The sequence below is a fragment of the Canis lupus genome, chromosome 8 (assembly GCF_011100685.1).
Source record: "Canis lupus familiaris isolate Mischka breed German Shepherd chromosome 8, alternate assembly UU_Cfam_GSD_1.0, whole genome shotgun sequence".
Taxonomy (NCBI): domain Eukaryota; kingdom Metazoa; phylum Chordata; class Mammalia; order Carnivora; family Canidae; genus Canis; species Canis lupus.
This window is the reverse complement of record NC_049229.1, coordinates 26,597,921-26,621,205: the sequence shown is the minus strand read 5'-3', so window position 1 is coordinate 26,621,205 and position 23,285 is coordinate 26,597,921. Positions and strand designations below refer to the sequence as shown.

The window sequence follows — 23,285 nt, the reverse complement described above, 5'->3', positions numbered from 1 at the left end:
AGATTCTTTTTTTTTTTTTTTTTTTTATTCATGAGAGACACAGAGAGAAAGGCAGAGACATAGGCAGAGGGAGAATCAGGCTCCCCGTGGGGAACCTGATGTGGGACTCGATCCCAGGACCCTGGGATCAGGACCTGAGCCAAAGGCAGATGCTCAACCACCAAGCCCCCCAGGCGCCCCCCAAAAATATTCTTACTTACGTGTACTGATTATAAACTTGATATAACTATATCTAATTTTCTTGAACATTTTTTACCGTTTCATCAGCACTTTTCTGTTTTCTACATGGTTGTTTAATAGTAGTTGACACTTGATTGACACTCCTTTTTCCCATTTTTATTCTATTAGATATTGAAAAAGTGCTTGTCTGTCTGCAGAAAGCAGAAGACTATATGAAAACAACATCCAACTTCAGTGGAAAGGTAGCACCACATTTACTTATTGTATATTGCTATGGTTTTATTTATTTAAATTTTCAGAATTTGAAGTTCATTTAAGGATTACTACATGTAAGTTTTTTGTTGTAATTTGGAAATTCAACATCGGTGATATTGTAGGTAATTTAATTTTTTTAATTGGTGTGGGGTTTATAATTTTTCCTCTGTTTCTTTTTTTGAAAGTACCAGTCATATCATTATTGGTACACCAGGAGAGTTGAGGGATTTGAAAATCTATCCTCTTAGGGTGATTTTTAGATGGAGAAGCACATTTTAATTTACTAGCACTTTTTTAAAGGGTGATTTTCAGATAGAGAAGCGCGTTTTAATTTACTAGCACTTTTTTAAAAGTTGGTGATTTACATCACTCTATTTTTAAATTTTTTTTCAGTTTTTAAAAAAATTTAAATTAGCCAACATAGAACATCATTAGTTTCAGAGGTAGTTTAGTGATTCATCAGTTGCATATAACACCCAGTGCTCATTACATCACATGCCCTCCTTAAAGCCTGTCACCTAGGTACCCCATCCCCACACACACCTCCCCTCCAGCAACCTTCAGTTTCTTTCCCATAGTTAAGTTTAAGTCTCTCATGGTTTGCTCTCTCTCATTTCTTCCCATTCTTTTATATCACTCTAATAGGTAAACATCCTCTGTATCTCATACTTTCTTTTTCTTCCCTGTTTGAAGTATAACTTTATTTATAACAGAAGTTCAGAAAAAGTTATGATTACTTAAATTCAGTGCAAATATACCTGCCCCATTTGTTAAATGAGTGAAAATTTCCTACTTTCTCATACTTTCTTTTTCTTCCCTGTTCGAAGTATAACTTTATTTATAACAGAAGTTCAGAAAAAGTTATGATTACTTAAATTCAGTGCAAATATACCTGCCCCATTTTTTAAATGAGTGAAAGTTTCCTACCAAGTGAATCCTAAGACTTTTTCTGCTGGAAGTAAAGTGCTTTTGTTTTTTTTAAGTTGAAGAACATCTAAAAATGGAAAGAAAAAAGCATAGTGCACCTGTATAGTCTCACCACTTTATTAAATCACTAGTTTTCATTTTCTTTATTCCTTATTTTTTCTTGTCCATATGAAAAAAACAGTATTCTTTAATAATACTTAGCCTAGAAGTGTCATTTGAGAATTGATACAATCAATAAACAAATGCAGTAGATTATTTAAACCTGGAATACTTTTATAAGTTAAATTAATAAGATTTGTATCGGTCATGGAGAGTAAATCTGTTAACTATGAAGCGAAAGAGTTTTATTTTATTGATTGATTGATTTAAGAAAGAGTTTTAATATTGGATTTTTGTAGGGATACATCATTCAGAAAAGAGAAGTAAAACCAAGCTTGGAAGTAGATAAACCAACTGAAGACATACTCACGTAAGCATGTAGGCATGAGTCAATTTGCTTTGGATGTTTTTTATTGTTCTTGAATGATATAATAAATATGTTTTGCAGGTATGAGGAATTTCATCCTTTCTTGTTTTCTCAACATTCACAATGTCCATATATAGAATTTGAATCATTTGACAAGGTGGGTTTTCCAGTTCTGCATTTTGACCAGTTAGCATGTATGAGGTATTAAATTAATACTAACTTGCTTTGATTGATAATTTGAAAATATTTTTGTTTTACAATCAGTGAATCTGAGCATTAAAGATTAATGCATTTTATTTTAAGATGAAGAGTCAAAGATTTGAACTTAATTTGATTCTGGCTGTTTAGCTATATAATACATTTACTAAGAATCTGTTCAAGTTCTTTGAGTAGTATTATAAAACAAAATGGACTCTAAAATTCTGTGTGTGTAAGTTGAAGTAAAGACCACATTTTTGTTGTTGTTTTTTTAAACTAGTTACTATCTTTTTCTTTTTTTTCTTTTTTTAAAATAAGGCTGTGGATGAATTTTATTCCAAGATAGAAGGTCAGAAAATAGATTTAAAAGCTTTACAACAGGTATGGTATTGCTAAAAGCATTTATATTAAAACAACTAGCCTTAGTGTGGTTTGCTGTGTAGATGATGCTTTCATTATAGGGATGGGCAGCCTTTCAGAATTAGTATGGGAATGCCATTATCCCTTGGTTTATTGATAAAGGTCCAGGAGAGGTCTCATTGTTCAAAAGGATTCCCTCATTTGTTCCATCAGTATGTTAGATACTCTCTAAAATGGAAAATACAGTGGGAAGATAAGGCCTGGTACTTTTTCCCTAGTGTTTGTGCTATTACAGGAACCCAAAGTTTCTGAGACTTTGCTGTTAAGGGAATATTGTTCCAAGGAGATTTTTAAATAGGCCAACAGAGAGGGAAATGTTCTCTCTGTACAAATAATCATATTTGTTTATAATTAAACTGCTTCTTCTTTTCAAGTGGGCTTTCCACCTCCACAGGAGAGTTGAGTATGCACTGTTTCCCCAGCACATATGACCATGCTTTTGGAGCACTGCTGTAGAACACTTTCAGAAATTAGCCACAGTCACTATTAATTTGAAGGGGATTTGATTTTTCAAAAAATATTAATTAAGTTTTAAAATATGTGTGAAAGAATTTGAAATTATGTGAATCCCTGCCCCGTGTTGTAAAAAATTAACAGCACAATTTCAAAGCAGATGGGTTGGATGAATTAAATAGTGTGACTGCCACATGGTGGCAGCACATGAACTAGTAAACAGATATTTAGTGGGAACATTGAATTGCATGTTTTTATGTGCATCAGAATATCTATGAATTATTTTAGTGATCACTGTGCGTTCTTTTAATAGTCATCATTCTTATAATTCAGATCTTTTAAATATTACATCTAGCATTTAGTCATTAATTGATGATGCTATTACTAATGTTAGAAAATTTGCTCCAAATCAATAACCTTGAAGGTATAAATGATATATGATAAAATGCTATATAGAAGGTAAATTACCATGAGCCTTTGTGGGTTTAATTTAGAAAAAAGAGTATTCTGTAGAAATGATGCTGAGAAAATTAAAAGCAGCAATAAAATAAAAAGCTATTTTGGTAATTTATGTTAAGAATGCATTTCCCCAAAAGCACTTTTATGTGATAGGAAGACAAGGTCTTGAATTCTGCCTGCTTGAATAATGCAAGGACATTAGGGGCATATATTGCATAGGATGTAACCTGTAATCAAAATACCTTCCTGTATAGGGAATGAGAGGTAGGTAGTCGGGAGAGGTAATTTGAGAGCATGAAACACTTTGGGGTAGGACAGACCTGGGAGGCTGACTATGGGAACCTTAGCTAGTGAGGTGATAACATTGAGAGGGTTGAAGTGGAAGTGGGGTAGTGACATAAGAGAGAAAAGTTCCAAGAGGCAGGAGAAATCTAATTTTCAAAAAATCTGTTTTGCCTACAAAAGGAAAAACAAGCATTGAAGAAATTAGATAATGTCCGGAAGGATCATGAAAACCGATTAGAAGCTCTTCAACAGGCTCAGGTATTATGTTTAGCATTTTCAAATTTCAGAAATGGTAACTTTAAATATAACACTACGTGTTAACTAAGTGGAATTAAAATAAAGACTAAAAAAATGGTAACTTTAACTGGCATTATAGTAAACATTTTTGTTTATTTCTTAAGGAAATAGACAAACTTAAAGGAGAGCTCATAGAAATGAACCTACAGATAGTTGACAGAGCCATTCAGGTTGTTCGAAGTGCTTTAGCCAACCAGATAGATTGGACAGAAATCGGATTAATTGTGAAAGAAGCCCAGGCTCAAGGAGACCCTGTTGCAAATGCAATTAAAGAATTAAAACTGCAAACAAATCATGTTACAATGCTACTAAGGTAAGTTTGATTCTTAGTTAAGCAATTTATGTTTGTTTTTATTTTGTTATTTAATTGTCAACTGTATTCATTTAAAACTTTTTCTTTTTTATTTGGAAATTTATCCTCAAGATACAGGAAAAAATAATTTACATTAAATAATGCAACTGTTGATTTAATTTCTTTAAGATTTTATTTATTTAGAGAGAGAGTGCAAGCACTGGCATGAGTGCACATGGGGCAGGTGGGGGCAGAGTGGGAGAAAGAGAGAAGATCCCAAGCAGGCTCCATGCTGAGTGTGGACCCCAACATGGGCCTCGATCTCATGACCCTAAGATCATGACCTGAACCAGAAACAAGAGTTGGACACTTAACTGTGCCACCCAGGTGCCCCATAATAATGCACCTATTTAAATACAGTAAACAATCTATGATGTCACTGAGGAAAAAATTGAAAAAATGTGATGTCATTGACATTAGTGAAATACTATTGAATATTTTTAATAGAAATCCATACTTGTTATCAGAGGAGGAAGATGACGATGTTGATGGTGACATCAGTGTTGAGAAAAATGAAACCGAACTACCAAAAGGAAAAAAGAAAAAGCAAAAGAATAAACAGCTGCAGAAGCCTCAGAAAAATAGGCCATTACTTGTTGATGTTGATCTCAGCTTGTCAGCATATGCCAATGCCAAAAAGTAAGTGTTAAATTTAAGTATGAATTGTAGGTAAAATATTACCTGCAATAAACCAATTAAAATATTAAAGATAATATTTGTGTGTTTGGGTGTAATATATACATATTACGTATATATGTGCTTTTGGGTGAAAACACCTTTTAAATCTTTTTGTAGTACATTATACAACTTTGTTTTCATAGAGAACATAAAATTGCATCATGCACAAAATTTGTTCCATATGATTTGAGAATCTAAAATTAGAAATAACATAAGAAAGCTAAAGAATAAAGATTTTACTTAAAATTAAGAGAAACATATTTTTTTAGATACTATGATCACAAGAGGTATGCTGCTAAGAAAACACAAAAGACTGTTGAAGCTGCTGAAAAGGTACTTAATATTTCTTAGAGTGAATGTGAATTGTTTTTCTTTGCTTTCACTTAATGGCCTTAATTATTTCTTCTGTTTAAGTGAGGTTTTCTAATTCAGATATATCTTTCAAATTTAATTTTGCTTTAAATATATGTGTGCCAGTATTTATTTTCTTCCCCAAACCTCCTTCCCAATCTTGCCTGTCTCAGTAAATAGCACCTTCCTTTTTCCCTTTGCTTGGGTTAAAAATGTTGGGCTCATCCTAGACTCTACCCTCTTAAACCATTTCCAGTCCATCATCAGCATATCATAGCTTTCCTATAGAGTATAACCAGAATCTGGCCACTACTCATTAGTTGAGGCCCCCATCATCTCTGTTTACATGGATTGTAACAGTGGCTTCTTCCTGGGTCTCTCTCCTTCTACCCTTTTCCCCCTGCAGTCTGTTCTTCATGCAGCAGCCTTAATGATCCTTTTAAATAAAAAATGAGGTTATTTCTTTCTGTTCAAAATCCAGTTGCTTCCCATCTTACTCAAGCATCTGACTCTTGGTTTTGGCTCAGGTCATGATCTCAGGGTCATGAGATCGAGCCCTGTGTTGAGAGCTCCACGCTCAGCACAGAGTCTGCTTGGGTTTCTCTCCCTCTCCTTCTGCTCCCCACCCCCACCTGCCATCTCTCACAAATAAATCTTAAAAAAAGAGAGAGTGAGTTCAAAGCCCTTCTCTTGCCCTATAAGGTCCTACATGATCCACTCCCCTCCCATCTAATCACCTGCATTCCTCTTGCTATACTCTTTCCAGCTACACTGCGATCTTAGCTGTTCCAGCAACAGGGACCTGTGGTGCCTCCTCAGGGCATTTGTGCTTTTGCTGCTCTTTCTACTGAGATTGTTCTTCCCTCAAAATTTCCATGGTTTGATCCCTCCATTCATTGGCCTATCTACTAAAATAAGACTTTACAAGAGAAGCCTTTCTTGACCACTCTTACCGAAAATAGTACTACCCTCAGGCACTCTCTTTGCTTTATTTTTCTTCTTAAAAAATACCCTTTCCAACATGTTTTTCTGTCTTCTCTCTAGAATGTAGATTGTATGAAAGTAGGATCTTTGTTTTGTTTATTGCTTTGTCCCAGCCCCTAGAATTATTTCCTGGGACATAGTAACATATAATATCTGTTAAATAAGTGACCTTTATGACTTGGGCCTCTGTCTGCCTCTCCATCCTCGTTTCTTGACATTTTTCCTTGTTGTGATCACTACTTTCTGATCAAGGTGTCCTTTTCTTTTTGCTTATAGGGCTCTTCTTCCTGTTTTTGTCTTGATAATTCCATTACCCTTCTGACTTCAGCCTAAATGTCATTTCCTCAGAAATACCTTCTTTGACCATAAAGTTATAAATTAGGTTATCTTTGTATACTCTCACAGCATCCATAGATACACTTAACATACATTTATTTGAATTAATATATTTTATATTTATATCTTCTCCTAGACCCCTTGGTGGAGTGGGGGTGAGAACTTTGTCTTGTTCACTTGTGTGTCCCAGCATCTAGTCCAGAACCTATTATGTGATAGATACTCAGTATCTGGTAAACAGATGATACTTTCTGTAATTTGTAGGTCTTAAGAAAATATTTTATGTGGTAAATCTTTGACTTAAATTATTTTAATATTTAAGGCAAAAATCTTTTCTTCATTAATTTCATGTGGGTATGGAGTATGTGTGTAATTGGTGCAATTTTGTGACATTTAAAAAATGATTTCTTGCCCTACCATTTACTTGTTACTTTATATTTTACTTTTTTAGAGAGAACGTGTACACTCCTGTGCCCACGGGGTTGGGGGGAAGGTGGGGCAGAGAGAAAGGGAGAAAGAATATTAAGCAAGCTCCATGCTCAGCGTCGAGCCCAATGTGGGGCTTCATCTCACGACCCCTGAGATCATGACCTGAGCTGAAATTGAGAGTCAGATGCTTAACCAACTGAACCACCCATGTGGCCCTTCATGTTATTTAAATATGATCTTAACAAATTATTTAAAAACTTTTCTTCTTATGAATAGGCATTTAAATCAGCAGAAAAGAAAACAAAGCAAACCTTAAAAGAAGTCCAAACAGTTACCTCTATTCAGAAAGCAAGAAAAGTGTATTGGTAAGTGTTATACCTTTTAAAAATAGTTTTTAAAGATTTTATTTACTTATTTGAGAGAGAGAGCGTGAGAGACAGCATGAGCTGGGGGAGAGGCAGAGACTCCCTGATGAGCAGGGAGCTCCATGCAGTCAATGCCAGGACCCCAGGATCATGACCTGAGCTGAAGGCAGTTGCTTAACAGACTGAGCCACGCAGGAGCCCCTAGAAATAGTTTTTTGTTTTTATTAAAATTATACATGTACATTGTTTAGAAAATCCACACTTCTATAAAGCTTGTTACAAACACCAGTAGCCCTTAAATATTTTAGCCCTACTCTTATTGCCTTCTCTCCATAGAAACTATTTTTTAGCTCTTTTAGCTAATTACTTTTGGTATATACCTCCCTTTCTCTTACTAATATGTTTATATTGCTGCTGCTTAATTTTTTTATTTTATAATCTATTAATGACTTCCCACTGTGCAAGGTGAAGATTTTATTCTTTCCACTTGTGCTCCATTACACACATATATACCACTTAGCCTCTCAACAAAAGTATAGCATAATTTGTCACAGTTGATATTCAGCATTAATATTATATTAATATTTTAATTAGTTTCTTTTCCTTCCCTGCTTAGCTTTTTGTCTTCCCTAAAGGTGATAATTGTCATTTCATTTACCCTCCTCTTCCAAGTGCGTTCAGACACATTGGAATTCAATCAGTTTCATCTTGCAGAAGTCTCTCCTGAGCTTTTTGACCTACTTTGTTCTAGATCAGTTACTCTTAACATCTTAAGATCTCCTTTTATTCTTATCCCAGAAGTTCTTTTTACCCTCTCTGTGTTGGATTCTCTGTCCCTGGATCTCATACTTCCTTTTCCTTTCTCTGCTCTAGAGGCTGCATGAGAAGGTGTATATAAGATGTAAAGTTTTTGAGGTCCTCAATATATAAAAAATTATTTTTATATGTATTTTTACATTTTTTCCCTTATGCCTAATTGGCTGGCTGGGTATAGAATTCTAGTTTAAAAATCTTTTCTTCAGACTTTGAAAGTCATTGTTCATTGTATTAACTTTCAGATTTGATCTCCAAAAGTCTGATGTCATTTTGATAGTTTTTATTTTATTGAAAATTTGTTTCTGCCTTTCTCTAAACCTGTAGATCTGTGAGGATGTTTTAATCTATTATGCTGGATATTCTGTGAGTCTTTTTAATTTGGAAACCTGTAGTTCTGAGAAATTTTCTTATAAATATTTCTTAGCTCTCTGTGGATTGTGTTTTTCTTTTTGGTTTTCTTTTTTTCTTTTTCTTTTGGAAGTCTTATTTATTAAATATGAGACCCGTTGAATGGTCCTCCAGTTTTCTTGCATTTTCTGTTTTTCAGCTCTTTATGTTCTATATCCTGAGAGATTTCTTTATCTTGCAGTTCTTCCCCTGAATTTTTACATGTTTTATTCCTTGCTATCATGTTTTTAATTTTCATCTATTTTTGGTTTTTTATTAATTTCCTGTTCCACTTTCTTTATACTAAGAATAGTTTTGATGTATTAATTTTATTTAAAAGTATTCTTTTCTCGTAGGTCTTCTCTAAGGTTTTTGGGTTTTGATTCTGTTTTGTTTTATTTGTTGAGTTTGTCTTCAGTTTTTGTTTTTGTTTAATTTTTATTTATTTATGATAGTCACACAGGGAGAGAGAGAGAGGCAGAGACATAGGCGGAGGGAGAAGCAGGCTCCATGCACCGGGAGCCCGATGTGGGATTCGATCCCGGCTCTCCAGGATTGCACCCTGGGCCAAAGGCAGGCGCTAAACCGCTGCGCCACCTAGGGATCCCTGTCTTCAGTTTTTGTAAAAGACTTTTATTAATGTCTGATAATCCTGAATTGTCTGTTCTACGTTTTATTGTAGAGTATAAAATGATTATTGGAAGTTCTCTGTGGGTAGTTGGGCTTATAAAATGATGTACATGGGCCATTTTATATGGAACTATTAATGTCTTTAGCTTTTTGACTCTTCAGCTGGTCTCGTTCTTCAGGAAACATTTTTTTCCCCCTGCTTGGAAAGTGAAGACCTGGCTATAATTTTGGAAGCCCAGTGAGAATAATAGACTGGGGAGGCTTAGTATCCAGTAATTCATACATGTACTTTAATTGCCTTATTTTACATGTTACCTCTACTTATAACTGCTACTTTTCCCTTAACTTCTGGCCTTCTGTTAGGATGTGGAAGAGGGAGCAGCTTACTACTATGTTCAGAACTAAAAAGATCTAGGGAGGTAACTGCTTCTTGATCTGATTTTCGACCAGTTCTTCTGTTTTTAACCCCATCTTAAACTATTTCTAGCAGCATGTTGTGCTGCTATTTTAAGCTTTTTATGGGTTACACAGTGGAGATTGATTTGTTTCTTGGCTTTTTCCTTTGTCAGCCTAGATTTCAGCTTCTTGACTTCCTTCACTTGTCCATTGATTTTTCTATTTCTTAAAATGTTCTTGCATTTTTCTTCTTTCTTTTTCCTTTCTTTCTTTTCCTCACATTTCTGTTGAGGAGTAGGATTTTCATTCCTCATAATGTTCTTCATAGGTACTGGTCTCAATAAAACAGATTGGGAAGTGTTCCTTTATCAGTTGTTCGTGGGTATTTGACAAAATTCCACCTCTGAAGCTAACTAGTCTTGAAGTTTTCTTTATGGGCAACTTTTTCACTATACATTCAAATTCTTTAGTAGATACAAGGACAACTCAGATTGTCTAATTTTGGTTGATAGTATTTCCTAAGACTTTGTCTATTTCTAAAGTTTGGAATACTGGCATAAAGTTTTAATATTCCTCTTAACTTTTTAACACCCGTAACATCTTTAATATCCCCTCCCTTTTCATTTATGTATGTATGTATTTATTTATTTTAAAGATTTTATTTATTCATGAGAGACACGAGAGAGAGAGAGAGAGGCAGAAACATAGGCAGAGGGAGAAGCAGGCTCCCCACAGTGAGCCCCATGCGGGACTCAATCCCAGGACCCTGAGATCACAGCTTGAGCCAAAGACTCAACCATTGAGCCACCCAGGCTCCCCTCCCCTTTCATTTATGATAGTTGTCATTGTGCCATCTCTTTTTCTTGATGAGTCTGACCAGAGGATTTTCACTTGTGTTAATCTTTCAAGAACCAGTTTTGACTGTTGATCTCCTATGTTATGTATGTGCTCTCTATTTTATTTTCCTTTTTCTACTTTTCACCGAAATTCATTTGCATTTCCCTTTCTGATTTCTTAAGGTGGAAACTTAGTGCATTGATTTTTTTTTTTTCTCCCAGCCTCTTTTCTTTTCTAATATGTATTTCAGGGAGTAAATTTCCTTCTAAGCCTGGCTTTTTAACTATATCTAAAAAGTTTTGTGGGACACCTGGGTGGCTCAGTGGTTGAACATCTACCTTCAGCTCAGGGTGTAATTCCAGGGTCTGGGATGAAGACCCACATCAGGTTCCTTGCAGGGAGCCTGTTCTCCCTCTGCCTATGTCTCTGCCTCTTTTTCTGTGACTCTCCTGAATAAATAAATAAAAATCCTTAAAAAATAAAAATAAAAAGTTTTATTATGTTGTAATTTCATTATCTTTCATGTGATTTCTTCACCTGTGTGTTATTTAGAATTGTGTTTATTAATTTCCAAACCTACGGAGCTTTTCTGGTTCCATTTTTGTCATTGATTTCTAACTTAATTTACATAATGTTCAGAGATGACATTCTGAGTTAACCTTTTAACATTTGTTATTGAAACTTCCATTATGGTCCAGCATATTTGTGGTCCACTTTATTTACAAATATTTCATATGTTGAAGAGAGTGCTGTTCTATAGTCATTGAGTGCATTTCTCTAAATATCAATTAGGTCAGATCTGTTAATCATGTTCAAATCTTTGGCATCTTTAATTTTTTTATATGATTATTTTCTCAATTACTGAGAGTTGTGTTAAGAATCACATAGTTGTAAAAAAAAAAAAAAAAAAAGAATCACATAGTTGTGCATTTGTTGTTTCTCATTTTACTTCCACTAATTTTTGTCTTATTTATGAGGTGATAAAAATATAGACCTGTTATCTTTCTGTTGAATTGAGCCTTTTTATTAACTGGAATCATATGTTCTTTTAGCTTGTAATTTCTTTTTCCCTTCTATGTGAAGTATTAAAAAGTAAATCAACTTTCTTTTGGTTAGTGTTTGCATAATGTATCTTTTCCATCATTGTATTTCAATCTTTTTATATTCTTATATTTTAAAGGAGTATGTATATCATTTTCCAGTCTGACACCCTGCATTTTACATGGAGAATCGACTACATTTACATTTAACACGATTTCTGATATATTTGGGTTTAAATCTATCCATTTTACTATTTGCTTTCTATTTGTCGTATTTGTTCTTTACTCTTTTTTGCCTTTTTGCCTTTTGATTTTTTTTTCCTGTTATTTATATGCTCCTTTACTAGGATGATTACAAAAGACATCCGTATGTTTCTCATTTTCTGTCCTTGTGGCTTTGTGTCATTTTAGAAACCTCTTTACCATCAATAGGAAATTGTTAAATAAGTATAGTACATCCATTCAGTATTGAAGACTTTTTTTTAAGATTGTATTTTTAAGTAATCTCTACACCCAAAGTAAGGTTCGAACCCACAACCCTGAGATCAAGAGTCACATGCTCCACCAACTGAGCCAACCAGGTGCCCCAAGAAGACATTTTTAAGTAAAAACAAAGCAATTTTCAGAATAGTGTGTGTTGTGTCTAAAAGAAAAGGTTTAGGATAGGCATTTTATTTTAGCTTTTGTATATGTAAAGAAACTTCAGAGAGGAATACACAGAAAGCTGAGAACAATGGATTCCTGTTTAGTAGTGGTAATGGGAAGTGAAAGGGGATTCAGGATCTCTGACTATACCTTTACATAATTTTAAAAATTTCTGAACCATGTATATGTATTAATAAAAAATCAGATTAGGAAACAGGAATAATTTTGGGAGATATCAAAGAGTTTAGTTTAATGCCTATGCTTGATTTGTCATTTTTAACCAGAAGTTTTTAAATTGTATATTTCATAAATATTATCTTGATAGTCATGTGTAATATAGGAAATATTTCTGTTCATCTCTATTTTATGTCTTTTTCTAAATGTCATAGTAATATACACTCTTTAGTTTTTATCATGATGGTACATATTACTCATGAAAACCCAAATTACTTTGTCCTTGAGAAAAGTTGTAACTTTATACTTCCAAAGGTAATTTTTGCTCTATAAAAAAAAAGTGTAAAGAATATCATATATGTAAACATTCAATTGAAAACAAAATGGGGAAACTTCTTTCTTATCAATAGCCCCAAAACGTAGCCAGTACCCTGCTGAAAGAAAGCTAAACTTAGGGACCATATGACATTTTATGCTTTTGCTTTGTGTAATTCATTGTTGTATTATCCTTGAATTTAAGAAGGATCTGTATGAGCGTGAGATAAGGAGAGAACATACTTTTCTTAATCATTGAATTTAGTTACTTCTAAAGAATATCCTAGGGCAATTTGTATTACAAGAGTTCAGTAAAATTCAATTTGATGCTTTAAGAAATTAAACCATCAGTTTGTCTTAATACATGCAGGTAGAATAGCTTCACTGGGTTTATTTGTTTGCAAAAGGATGTGAATTCAGGTGACTATAAAGGAAAAGAATATTAACTTTTTTTCTTTGAATTTGGTAGGTTTGAGAAATTTCTGTGGTTCATTAGCTCAGAGAACTATCTAATAATAGGTGGACGAGATCAACAACAAAATGAAATAATTGTGAAAAGATACTTGACAACAGGTAAGTAAGATTAAAATTTTAAAGAATTTTCTTATAAGTAATTGGATCGGTTATCTCAATATGACATATGGATTTTCATCTTATACTCCTTTGACAGTTTTAATTGGTAGAAAGAGTTTCATCTTGATGGTTTATGGTTTGTTGAATTTGTGCTTTGACGCTTAATTCTCATTTTAAGTGAACAGTCCTAAAGTAGTACTGTTGAACTAATCTGTGGTATTAGACTTTTGAGTCTCTGCTACATTAACAAAATAGCTTTCAATCTTCCAAAGTCATTGTACCTAAAATTTTAAAGGCTTAATTTTTTAGTGCTGCTGAAGTTTTAAACTTTTTTTTTTTTTTTTTTTTTTTTCACATTTAGAAATAGGACCTAAGCCCTTTGGTGTAAGACTTCTCATTTATTTTTGTTTGCTGATACCTCATTGTGGTTGAACCCTCAGTGTGGGTATCTGAAATCAATAGTCAGAGCTAATTTGAATCCGCTGAACATCCCAAACCAGGAAGGAAGCAACAGGTATCCAGTTATTACATGGTGCTCAGAGCTTGGTCTCCTGTCTTCTATAGCACTGTTTATTGTGAGCTGAGCCTTTCTTGGAGTAGTATGAGTTTTTCTCTTTTTTGAGTTTCAAACCCCATACAAACTGTCATGGCAAGCAGTGGCTGCTCATTTTACCTGTTAGGAATCATGTACTTTACTTTTCCCTTAAAAAAAGAGGAAAGATCTCACTTCTGCATTTTTTTGTTCATTAGGTTATTCTTTGGTATTACACACTTAGAATATAACTCGAAGCTCTCATTGTGGCTTACAAGCCTCTTGGCTTCTTTTCTAGCCTAATTTCTTAACAGTCTTCCCTTCTGACTGCTTCTCTTCATACATGTCAAACATCCCTGGTCCTCAGGACCTTTACATTTTCTAGGATGACTCCTCTGTTCCATGTGTCTTTCACCCTCCAGCAGAAAGGCCTAGACTGGCTTACATGGTAACTCAGCAAGTTTGAGAGAAAGAGAAGAAGCACACAGGACTATTAAGACCTAGACTGAGGGGATCCCTGGGTGGCGCAACTGGCACTTGGTCACAGCTGCTACGTTGTGGCCAAGGCAGGTCATGGTGCAGGCTCAGATTCAGTGGATGGGAAAATGACTCCACCTCTTGAAGAGAAGCTTCAGGCTCATAGAACAAAGAAGTGTGGATAACAAGGAAGAGAGGAACTGACCATTTTTGTAATCTACCATATTAGCATGGCTTTCTTATACAGAAGCCTGTAAGAGCTCTCCTAGGGGTAGAAAATGGACTTTCACTTATGCCTTCTTATACTCTTTGGATTTTGAACCCATAAAATCCATTAAAAAAAAGAAAGAAACATGGCTTAAAGCATTATTTCTCATTTGTCTTTAAGGGGACATTTATGTACATGCTGATCTTCATGGAGCTACTAGCTGTGTAATTAAGAATCCAACAGGTAATATATTTCTCTTTATTATTCAGAACTTTAATTCCTTAATTTAAAATATTTTTAGTATAAGATAAAAATTGTTAATAAAGGACAATTTATAATGATAAAAGGGTCAATTCATCAATAAGATATAACTATTATAAACATATATGCAACCAACAATAGAGCCCTAGAAGTAGCCATGAAACAAAATCTGATAGAATTGAAGGGAGAAATAGTTCAACAGTAATAATTCAAGACTTTGATACTTAACTTTTAATCATGGATAGAATAACTAGATACAAGATCAACAAGGAAATAGAAGATTCAAACAACACTGTAGATTAACTAGACCTAACACATATCACCGGTATCCTTCCCTAACAAAAATAGACTTACTCATTCTTCTCAAGTGCATCTGGTGTGTTTTCTAGGCTAGACCAGGTAATAGTTTATAAGACAAGTCTTAATAAATTTAAAGCTACTGAAATCACACAAAGTAAGCTTTCTGACCATAATGGAGTGCATTTAGAAACCACTAATAAATTTCAAAAATTAAAAAAAAAAATCACAGATATATGGAAATGTTAAATGTTAAAGTGGCTTCTTTAACTGAAGAAGGAACTTTTCCCTGTGATAAAAATTAGATCTGTAGTCTATATCTGGAGCATTTATTAAATATCTTTGGAAGTCGCATTTGCTAAAGAGAAAAAGGATTGTGAGGGCATGCTATACATATAGTTGTATTGCGACAAATTAAATGACCTAGATGAGACAGGTTCATTCCTAGAAAGAAACAAACTACCAAAACTGACTCAAGGATAAATAGAAAATCGAAACAAACCTATAACAAGTAAAGAGATTGAAAGAGTAATAATAAAAAAACAACAAATCCAAAACAAAAAACTTGCTCACAAAGAAAATTCTAGGCCCAGATAGCTTCACTGGTGAATTCTACCAAACTTTTAAAGAAGATTGAACACAAATCCTTCACAAACTCTTCCAAAAAATAGAAGAGATGGGAAAACTTCCTAATTCATTCTATAAGGCCAGTTTTACTCTAATAACAAAACCAGACAAAGACATCACAAGAATTGAAAACTATAGACCAATATTACTTATGAATAGACACAAAAATCCTCCACAAAATATTAGAAAGCCAAATCCAGCAGTATATTAAAAGGATTGTACACCATGACAAAGTGGGATTTATCCCAGGAATGCAAGGTTAGTTTAATATATGAAAATTAATCAATATAATAGAGCGCATTAATAGAGTAAAGGACAAAAATCACATGATCATCTCAACTGACGCAGAAAAGGCCTTTGGCAAAAATCCAGCATCCATTTGTGATATAGAAGGGATCTTTCTCAATTTGGTAAAGAGCATTTATGAAAAACCCACAGCTGTTATCAAACTTAATAGTGAAAGACTGAAAACTTTCCCCTTAAAGTCAGGAACAAGATAAACATGTCTGTTGTCATTTCTTTTCAACCTTTTATGGAGGTTCTAAATAGGCCGTTAGGCAATAAAAAGAAATAAAATATATCTACATTGGTAAAGAACAAGTAAAACTATCTCCATTTGCAGGTGACTTGATCTTATATATTTAAAACCTCAAGAAACCCACCAAAAATTATTAGTTAATAAACAAGTTTAGAATGTTTGGGATACAAGGTCAACATATAAAAGTCAGTTGTATTTCTTTTTTTTTTTTTTTAATTTATTTGAGAGAGGGAGAGTGTGCACACACATGAGTGGGAGGAGGAGCAGAGTGAGAGAATCTTCAAGCAGAGTCCCTGCTGAGTACAGAGCTGAATGGAGGGCTTGATTTCACAACCCAGGAGATTATGATCTGAGCCAGAACCAAGAGTTAGATGCTTAACCAACTGAGACACATAGGTGCCTCAAGTCAACTGTATTTCTGTACACTCACAGTGAACAGTACTAATGTAAACTAATAAAACATTCATTTATAATAGCATTAAAAAGAATAAAATACTTAAATTTACCAAAAAGAAATGTAAGACCTATACTCCAAACAAAAAACATCACTGAAAGAAATTTTAAAAGACTTAAATAAATGGAAAGACTTTTAGTATTTATGGAAGTTTTAATGTTGTTCTAATGGCAGTACTTCCCATATTAATCTATAGGTTTGATGTAATTTCTCTCAAAATTCCAGATACTTTTTTTTTTTTTTTTTTTTTTGCAGAGATGGATAAGTTGATCCTAAAACTCACACAGAAATGCAAAGGACCTATGTTGACCAAATCATTTTTAAAAATGAAGAACTAAACAAAAATAAAAATTTTTAAAAATGAAGAACAAAATTATAGGACTTATACTTCCTGATTTCAAAACCTACAAAGCAATAGTGATAAAGACAATGAAGTATTGTTATGAGGAGGGACAAATAGATCACTGAAGAGAATTGAGTTTCCTCTTTTATAGTCTGTTGACTTTGAACAAGTATATGAAAACCATTCAATGGGGATAGAATAATGTTATCAACAAATGGTGCTTGGACTACTAATATCCATGTACTAAAGAATAAAGTTAGACCCCTGCTTCACATCATTTATGAAAATTAACTCAAATGCATCAAAAACCTAAACTTAAAAACTAAAATTATAAAACTGTTAGAAGAAAATAAGGCATACATTTCATAATGAATCATGAAATCATTTCTTAGACATCAAAAGCATAAACAACCAAAGAAAAACAAGTAAATTGGACTTAACATTAAAAGCTTTTCTTCAAAGGACACTATCAAGAAAATGAAAAGACTACCCACAGAATGAGAGAAAATATTGGCAAATCATTTATCTGTTAAAAAACTAGTATCCAAAGAACTCTTAAGTCTGAACAATAGAAGGAAAAAAGACAAAAACAATTTAAAAATGACAAAGGGTTCAAATAGATGTTTCTCCAAAGATATAAGAATGGCTAATAAGCGCATGGTAAGATCTTCAGCATCATTCGTTAGGGAAATGCAAATAAAAATCACAATGAGATACAACTTCATACCCAATAGAATAGTTATAATGAAAAAATATACAAAACAAGTGTTGCTAAGAATGTAGAGATGGAACCCTTGTATACTGCTGGTAGAAATGGAAAATGATGCAGCTGCTATAGAATAAATAGAGTTTGGTGGTTCCTCAAAAAGTTGAACATAGAATTTACCATGTGACCTAGCAATTCCACTCCTAGGTTGGTTTTTGTTTTGTTTTAAGATTTTCTTTATTTATTCATGAGAGACATAGAGAGGCAAAGACACTAGCAGAGGGAGAATGGAATATCATTCAGTCTTAAAAAAGAGATGAAGTACAGATAATTGCTCTAACAAGTAAGAAGCCAGACACACATGATTTTGTTGATATGAAATTCCAAAGTAGGCAAATCCATAGAGACTGAGTATATTTGTGGTTATCAGGGGCTGGAAAAGTGGGGAATGACTATTAAAAGATACAGGATTTCTTTGAGGGATAAAAATGTTCCGGAGTTAGTGGTAATGGTTATATAGCTTTATGAATATACTAAAAACCACTGGATTATATACTTTAAATAGGTGAATTTTATGGTGTGTAAATTATATATCCCAATTAAAAGATATTTGAAATCTAACTATAGAGGGTCATCTGGGTAGCTCAGCGGTTGAGCATCATCTGCCTTCGGCTCAGGTTGTAATCCCGGGGTCTGGGATCAAGTCCTGCATCGGGCTCCTCATGGGAAGCCTGCTTCTCCCTGTGTCTTTCATGAATAAATAAATAAAATGTTTTTAAAAAAGGGAAATCTAACTGTAGGGATATATTATTAATGTGCTTTTCATTTTGACAATTTAGGTGATCTTTAGTAATTCTGGAAGTCTTCAAACTTTGAATAGATTTCTCTAAACTATTCTTTCTGGAATGAAGTTAGAGTTATTGATGTAATAAGTGAGAGGGTCTTTCTTCTCTGACTTATTCACTTAGACTATTTAGAAGCCTGCTTTGTAAATATATTATTGTTGTTGGTTTATTTTTTTTATCTAATTTTATTTTAATGCTAGTATGGCTAACATACAGTGTTATGTAGGTTTCAGGTGTACAATTAGTGATTCAACAGTTCTGTGTATTATTCAGTGCTCATTAACATAAGTGTACTCTTATCCTCTTCACCTATTTCACCCGTCCCTATACCCAACTCCCCTCTGGTAACCATGTTTGTTCTCTATAGTTAAGAGTCTGTTTTGGGTTTGTCTCCCTTTTTTCCTTTGTTCGTTTGTCTCTTAAATTCCATGTCTGAGTAAAATCATATGGTATTTGTATTTCTCTGGCTTATTTTGCTTAGCATTATATTTTCTAGATCCATCCATGTTCTTGCAAATGGCAAGATTTCACTTTTTCGTAACTGAATAATATTCCATTATGTATATACACATGACATCTTTGTCCATTCATCTATTGATGGACACTTGGGCTGCTTCCATAATTTGACTATTATAAATAATGCTACAAGAAACCTGGGGGGCATATATCCTTCTGAATTAGTGTTTTCATTTTCTTTGGGTAAATACCTAGTGGTATGATTACTAGTTCATAGGTTAGTTTTATTTTTAGTTTTTTTGAGGGACCTCCCTACTGTTTCCCACAGTAGCTGTACTAGTTTGCATTCCCACCAACAATGCGGAGGAGTTCTTTTTCTCCACATCCTCACCAACACTTATTTCTTGTGGTTTTGATTTTAGCCATTCTAACAGGTGTGAGTGGTACTTCATTGTGGTTTGGTTTACATTTCCCTGATGGTGAATGATGTTGTAAACACATTGTTAATAAAAAAAAATAGTAACTGGGCAGCCCAGGTGGTTCAGTGGTTTAGCACCGCCTTCAGCCCAGGGCCTGATCCTGGAGACCCAGGATCGAGTCCCACGTCAGGCTCCCTGCATGGAGCCTGCTTCTCCCTATGCCTGTGTCTCTGCCTCTCTCTCTCTCTCTGTTTCTCATGAATAAATAAATAAAAAATCTTTTAAAAAATAAAATTAAAAATAATAAAATTAAAAAATAGTAACTATGTAATACTGAAATTAAAATGTATCAGTGTTCAAATTGTAAGAGGATCAGATCTGTCATGCTGCATGTGATTTTCATATCTTGCTCTGTAGGAAGTCTGTACTTAGGTACTGAAGCATTGTAATGTTTTCACAGGCGAACCCATTCCCCCTCGGACCTTGACAGAAGCAGGCACAATGGCACTTTGCTACAGTGCTGCTTGGGATGCACGAGTCATCACCAGTGCTTGGTGGGTGTACCATCATCAGGTAATAAGGGCTGTCGTCCTTTTTCTTAATTTATTAAGAGCTGTTGTGTACTGGGTACCTGGGTGGCTTAGTAGGTTAAGCGTCTGACTCTTGATCTCTGCACAGATCTCAGAGTTGTGGGTTCAGGCCCCACATTGGGCTCCCAAAAAATAAGAAATAGAAGAGCTATTGTGTACAAAATTTTGAGGATATAGATGTGAACAAGGCAAAGTACCTACTTTGATTGAGCTAACATTTTGATGGTGGAGAAAAATACCTTCTGGTAACAAGCACTGTAAAATTTTTTCTTTAAAGCAGAGTAGGCAGTAGAGAGTGATAGGGGCTACTATTTTGAATGAAGTATCACAAGAGGCCTTTCTAGGAAGGTAAGATTTGAGCAGATACCTAAATGAAGAGAGCGAATAATTCATGCAGTTACACAAGATGACCTGACCAGTGTTCCAATTATGACTGGCATACTGAAAAGATCTTTCTCCTCTTCATCTTTGTTGGAATTTTCTGATCTCTCTTTAACCCTTCCTGGAAAATAGCTATATCCGGTGTTTTTTTTATTCACTTGGTTTTAGTAATTATCCTTCTTTGTGGTTAATGCTATTTTACTTGATGACAATTCACTCCACACTTCAGTCCTTTTACAAGGCCCTAAAGCTATGCAGCAAGATAAAGAATTCAATACATTATCCTCCCTTAGGTTCATTTTACATCTATTTATATGCATTATTTTCTGCTGTGCTGTGATAATGTATTTTCAGGAAATTAATATCATTTCTGAGATTATATTTTTTGCCTCAGTACTATTATAAATGTGGTTTTAATTCTTTTATTGAATAGGTTTTTTAAGAGTGAAATTAGTGTGCTTTTACTCCATCCAGTAACTATAACAAAGGTACTCTCAGATTTGGGAGTTTCACAGATAACATAAAATATTAAATATTTCACAGATAACATTAAATATTAATATTTGGCAATTATCTTATTTTGCCAAATTAGAATATATTTTTAAAAATCTACTGTCTTCTTTATTTTCTAAAATGGAAGATTATTTACTGCCCCCAAAAATAGTATCTCAGGAAAGGATTTTATTTAATAGATATAGTTTTAGAAAATATAGCTTTATGATATAAGCTTATTAAACTACCCTTCTTTTTCTCATTACATCTCAAACCAGAGGAAACGTGTGGACAAATCCTGACTCTAATCCATTGCATTTGAAAACTTTTGGTGTAGTGTATCCATTATTTCTTTTGTTACTGCCAAAGGTATACCTGCCTTTGAAAAGATATTTCAGCATTGAGAATTTCTACTAAATTACAAACTTTTTAAGAGACAGTGCTGTTTATTTGAATATGATTTGACTTTCTTAAATGAAAATAACATATTTCTTAAGACAGTAGTATAATGTGGTGTTGTATTCTTCAGGTGTCTAAAACAGCACCAACTGGAGAATATTTGACAACAGGAAGCTTCATGATAAGAGGTAACGGCTTGTTGGTAAATTATGGAGACATTACTAATATTTTCAAGAATGGAAGCTATTCTGATTTCATATATGAAATAAGGAATCTTTTGCACTTCTGTGGCAAATTTATCATTTGTCATGTCTTCTCCATATGTATTTTTCTTGATGAGAATGTTCTTTCACATACAGTTATAAGGGTAAGAATGTATAGCATGACCTTTTTTCTAAAAATAGATTATAGTCAGGGCTTGATTAACCTAAAGATGAGAGCAAATATTCATATTTTTGCTTGTTTAATTCCTGTTCCTATACATAGTGCCAAATTCTGTGAATGGGAAATGTTCCTTCATTACAGAGAAATGACAAAATAATATAACCACTGGTGTCAGATAATTTACAAGCATAAAATGGAAAAAATGAATTTTTAACATTTCTGTTTATTATCTTTTATAGGAAAAAAGAATTTCCTTCCTCCCTCATATCTAATGATGGGGTTTAGTTTCCTCTTTAAGGTATTCTTCAGCTTCTTTGTTATTTTTTTCTGATTTTCATTAGTCTTCTCTAAAGTTCCATCAGTGAAAAAGAACTATTTCCATAGGTAGACGAGTCTTGCGTTTGGAGACATCGGGGTGAACGAAAAGTCAGAGTGCAGGATGAAGACATGGAAACACTGGCAAGTTGCACAAGTGAACTCATATCGGAAGAAATGGAACAACTAGGTAGTTTACAGATTTTAATAAAGTAGCTTATAGTGTTTCCTTTTGTCTAGTTTATCTTCTAAATTTTTTAAAGATTTTTTTTATTATTTATTCATGATAGTCATAGAGAGAGGAGAGAGAGGCAGAGACACACAGGCAGAGGGAGAAGCGGGCTCCATGCCGGGAGCCTGATGTGGGACTCGATCCCGGGACTCTGGGATCGCGCCCTGGGCCAAAGCAAAGGCAGGCGCTAAACCGCTGAGCCACCCAGGGATCCCCTATCTTCTAAATTTTTAAAAGATTGTATCTACTTTGGGGTAATTGAAATTTGAAAACAACACTTGCTGTCAGTTTTACTGAATATTGTTTTCGGAAGTGTCAAATGAATTATAAAGTACTTAATTGGATCTGTAACTAATGTACTATATAAGCATATATAGTAAAACCTTGGTATTTAATGGGTCAAATGTAAATGTGTTCAGCAGAAATAGACTCAGGTTTTTACAAATCAGCATTTAATTTTAGATTTAAGAATTAGAAGTGATACAAAGATGAGTTTATAACAAGTGTAATTTCTCATATGAGAATTTTCCTTGATTTAATAATATACTTGGTTTAAGTGGAAAGGAACTGTGGTTGCTGGAATAAATTTACCCACCTACCTAAAAGAACTAGGGAAAGTATGCCCTCTATATTATTTTTACAGTTATTTTCCTGGAGGTCATTGCTTTTTAGGACTAATACTGCATTATTTCATTTATGACTACTGTTGCATTACCAGACTTTTATTATTATTATTATTTTTACCATGTTCCCAATACTGTACAAAGTTCTCTATTTACATTATTTTTAATGGAATTCTCACAACCATTTTTGTCAGATAGTGATGGCATCTACTTTTATAGGTGAGGCAGCTAGGTATATTATTACTACTAAAAAGGGTTTCTTTTGCAAAAATGTGAATACCTTCTGTGTGCCAGTTATATTACATGTATTGTCTCGTTTCACTATACATGTGCAAGTTACAATAACAGCAGAACTTATGGAATTAATTCTCTTGTCCTCCTTTTTGGAAATACCTAACCAAGACAAGTTAAAGTTTTCATTGTAGCAGTGGTTGCAATGTCCAAGAAATTTATTGTGG

The 23,285-nt window shown here is 33.8% G+C and overlaps 1 protein-coding gene across 2 annotated transcripts in view; it reads left to right on the top strand.

The window, feature by feature from the left end:
* Nucleotides 1–23,285, top strand: part of NEMF (nuclear export mediator factor) — a 51,346-nt gene that overhangs the window by 14,022 nt on the left and 14,039 nt on the right. For both annotated transcript variants that reach the window (XM_038544655.1, XM_038544654.1), the window contains exons 8-22: nucleotides 349–422; nucleotides 1,761–1,831; nucleotides 1,910–1,985; nucleotides 2,345–2,407; nucleotides 3,824–3,901; nucleotides 4,045–4,253; nucleotides 4,740–4,931; nucleotides 5,240–5,303; nucleotides 7,347–7,435; nucleotides 13,145–13,248; nucleotides 14,646–14,708; nucleotides 19,872–19,984; nucleotides 21,404–21,461; nucleotides 21,897–21,955; nucleotides 22,042–22,162. In XM_038544655.1, coding sequence (XP_038400583.1) covers nucleotides 349–422; nucleotides 1,761–1,831; nucleotides 1,910–1,985; nucleotides 2,345–2,407; nucleotides 3,824–3,901; nucleotides 4,045–4,253; nucleotides 4,740–4,931; nucleotides 5,240–5,303; nucleotides 7,347–7,435; nucleotides 13,145–13,248; nucleotides 14,646–14,708; nucleotides 19,872–19,984; nucleotides 21,404–21,461; nucleotides 21,897–21,955; nucleotides 22,042–22,162 — 1,434 coding nt within the window. The remainder of the gene's footprint in view (nucleotides 1–348; nucleotides 423–1,760; nucleotides 1,832–1,909; nucleotides 1,986–2,344; nucleotides 2,408–3,823; nucleotides 3,902–4,044; nucleotides 4,254–4,739; nucleotides 4,932–5,239; nucleotides 5,304–7,346; nucleotides 7,436–13,144; nucleotides 13,249–14,645; nucleotides 14,709–19,871; nucleotides 19,985–21,403; nucleotides 21,462–21,896; nucleotides 21,956–22,041; nucleotides 22,163–23,285) is intronic.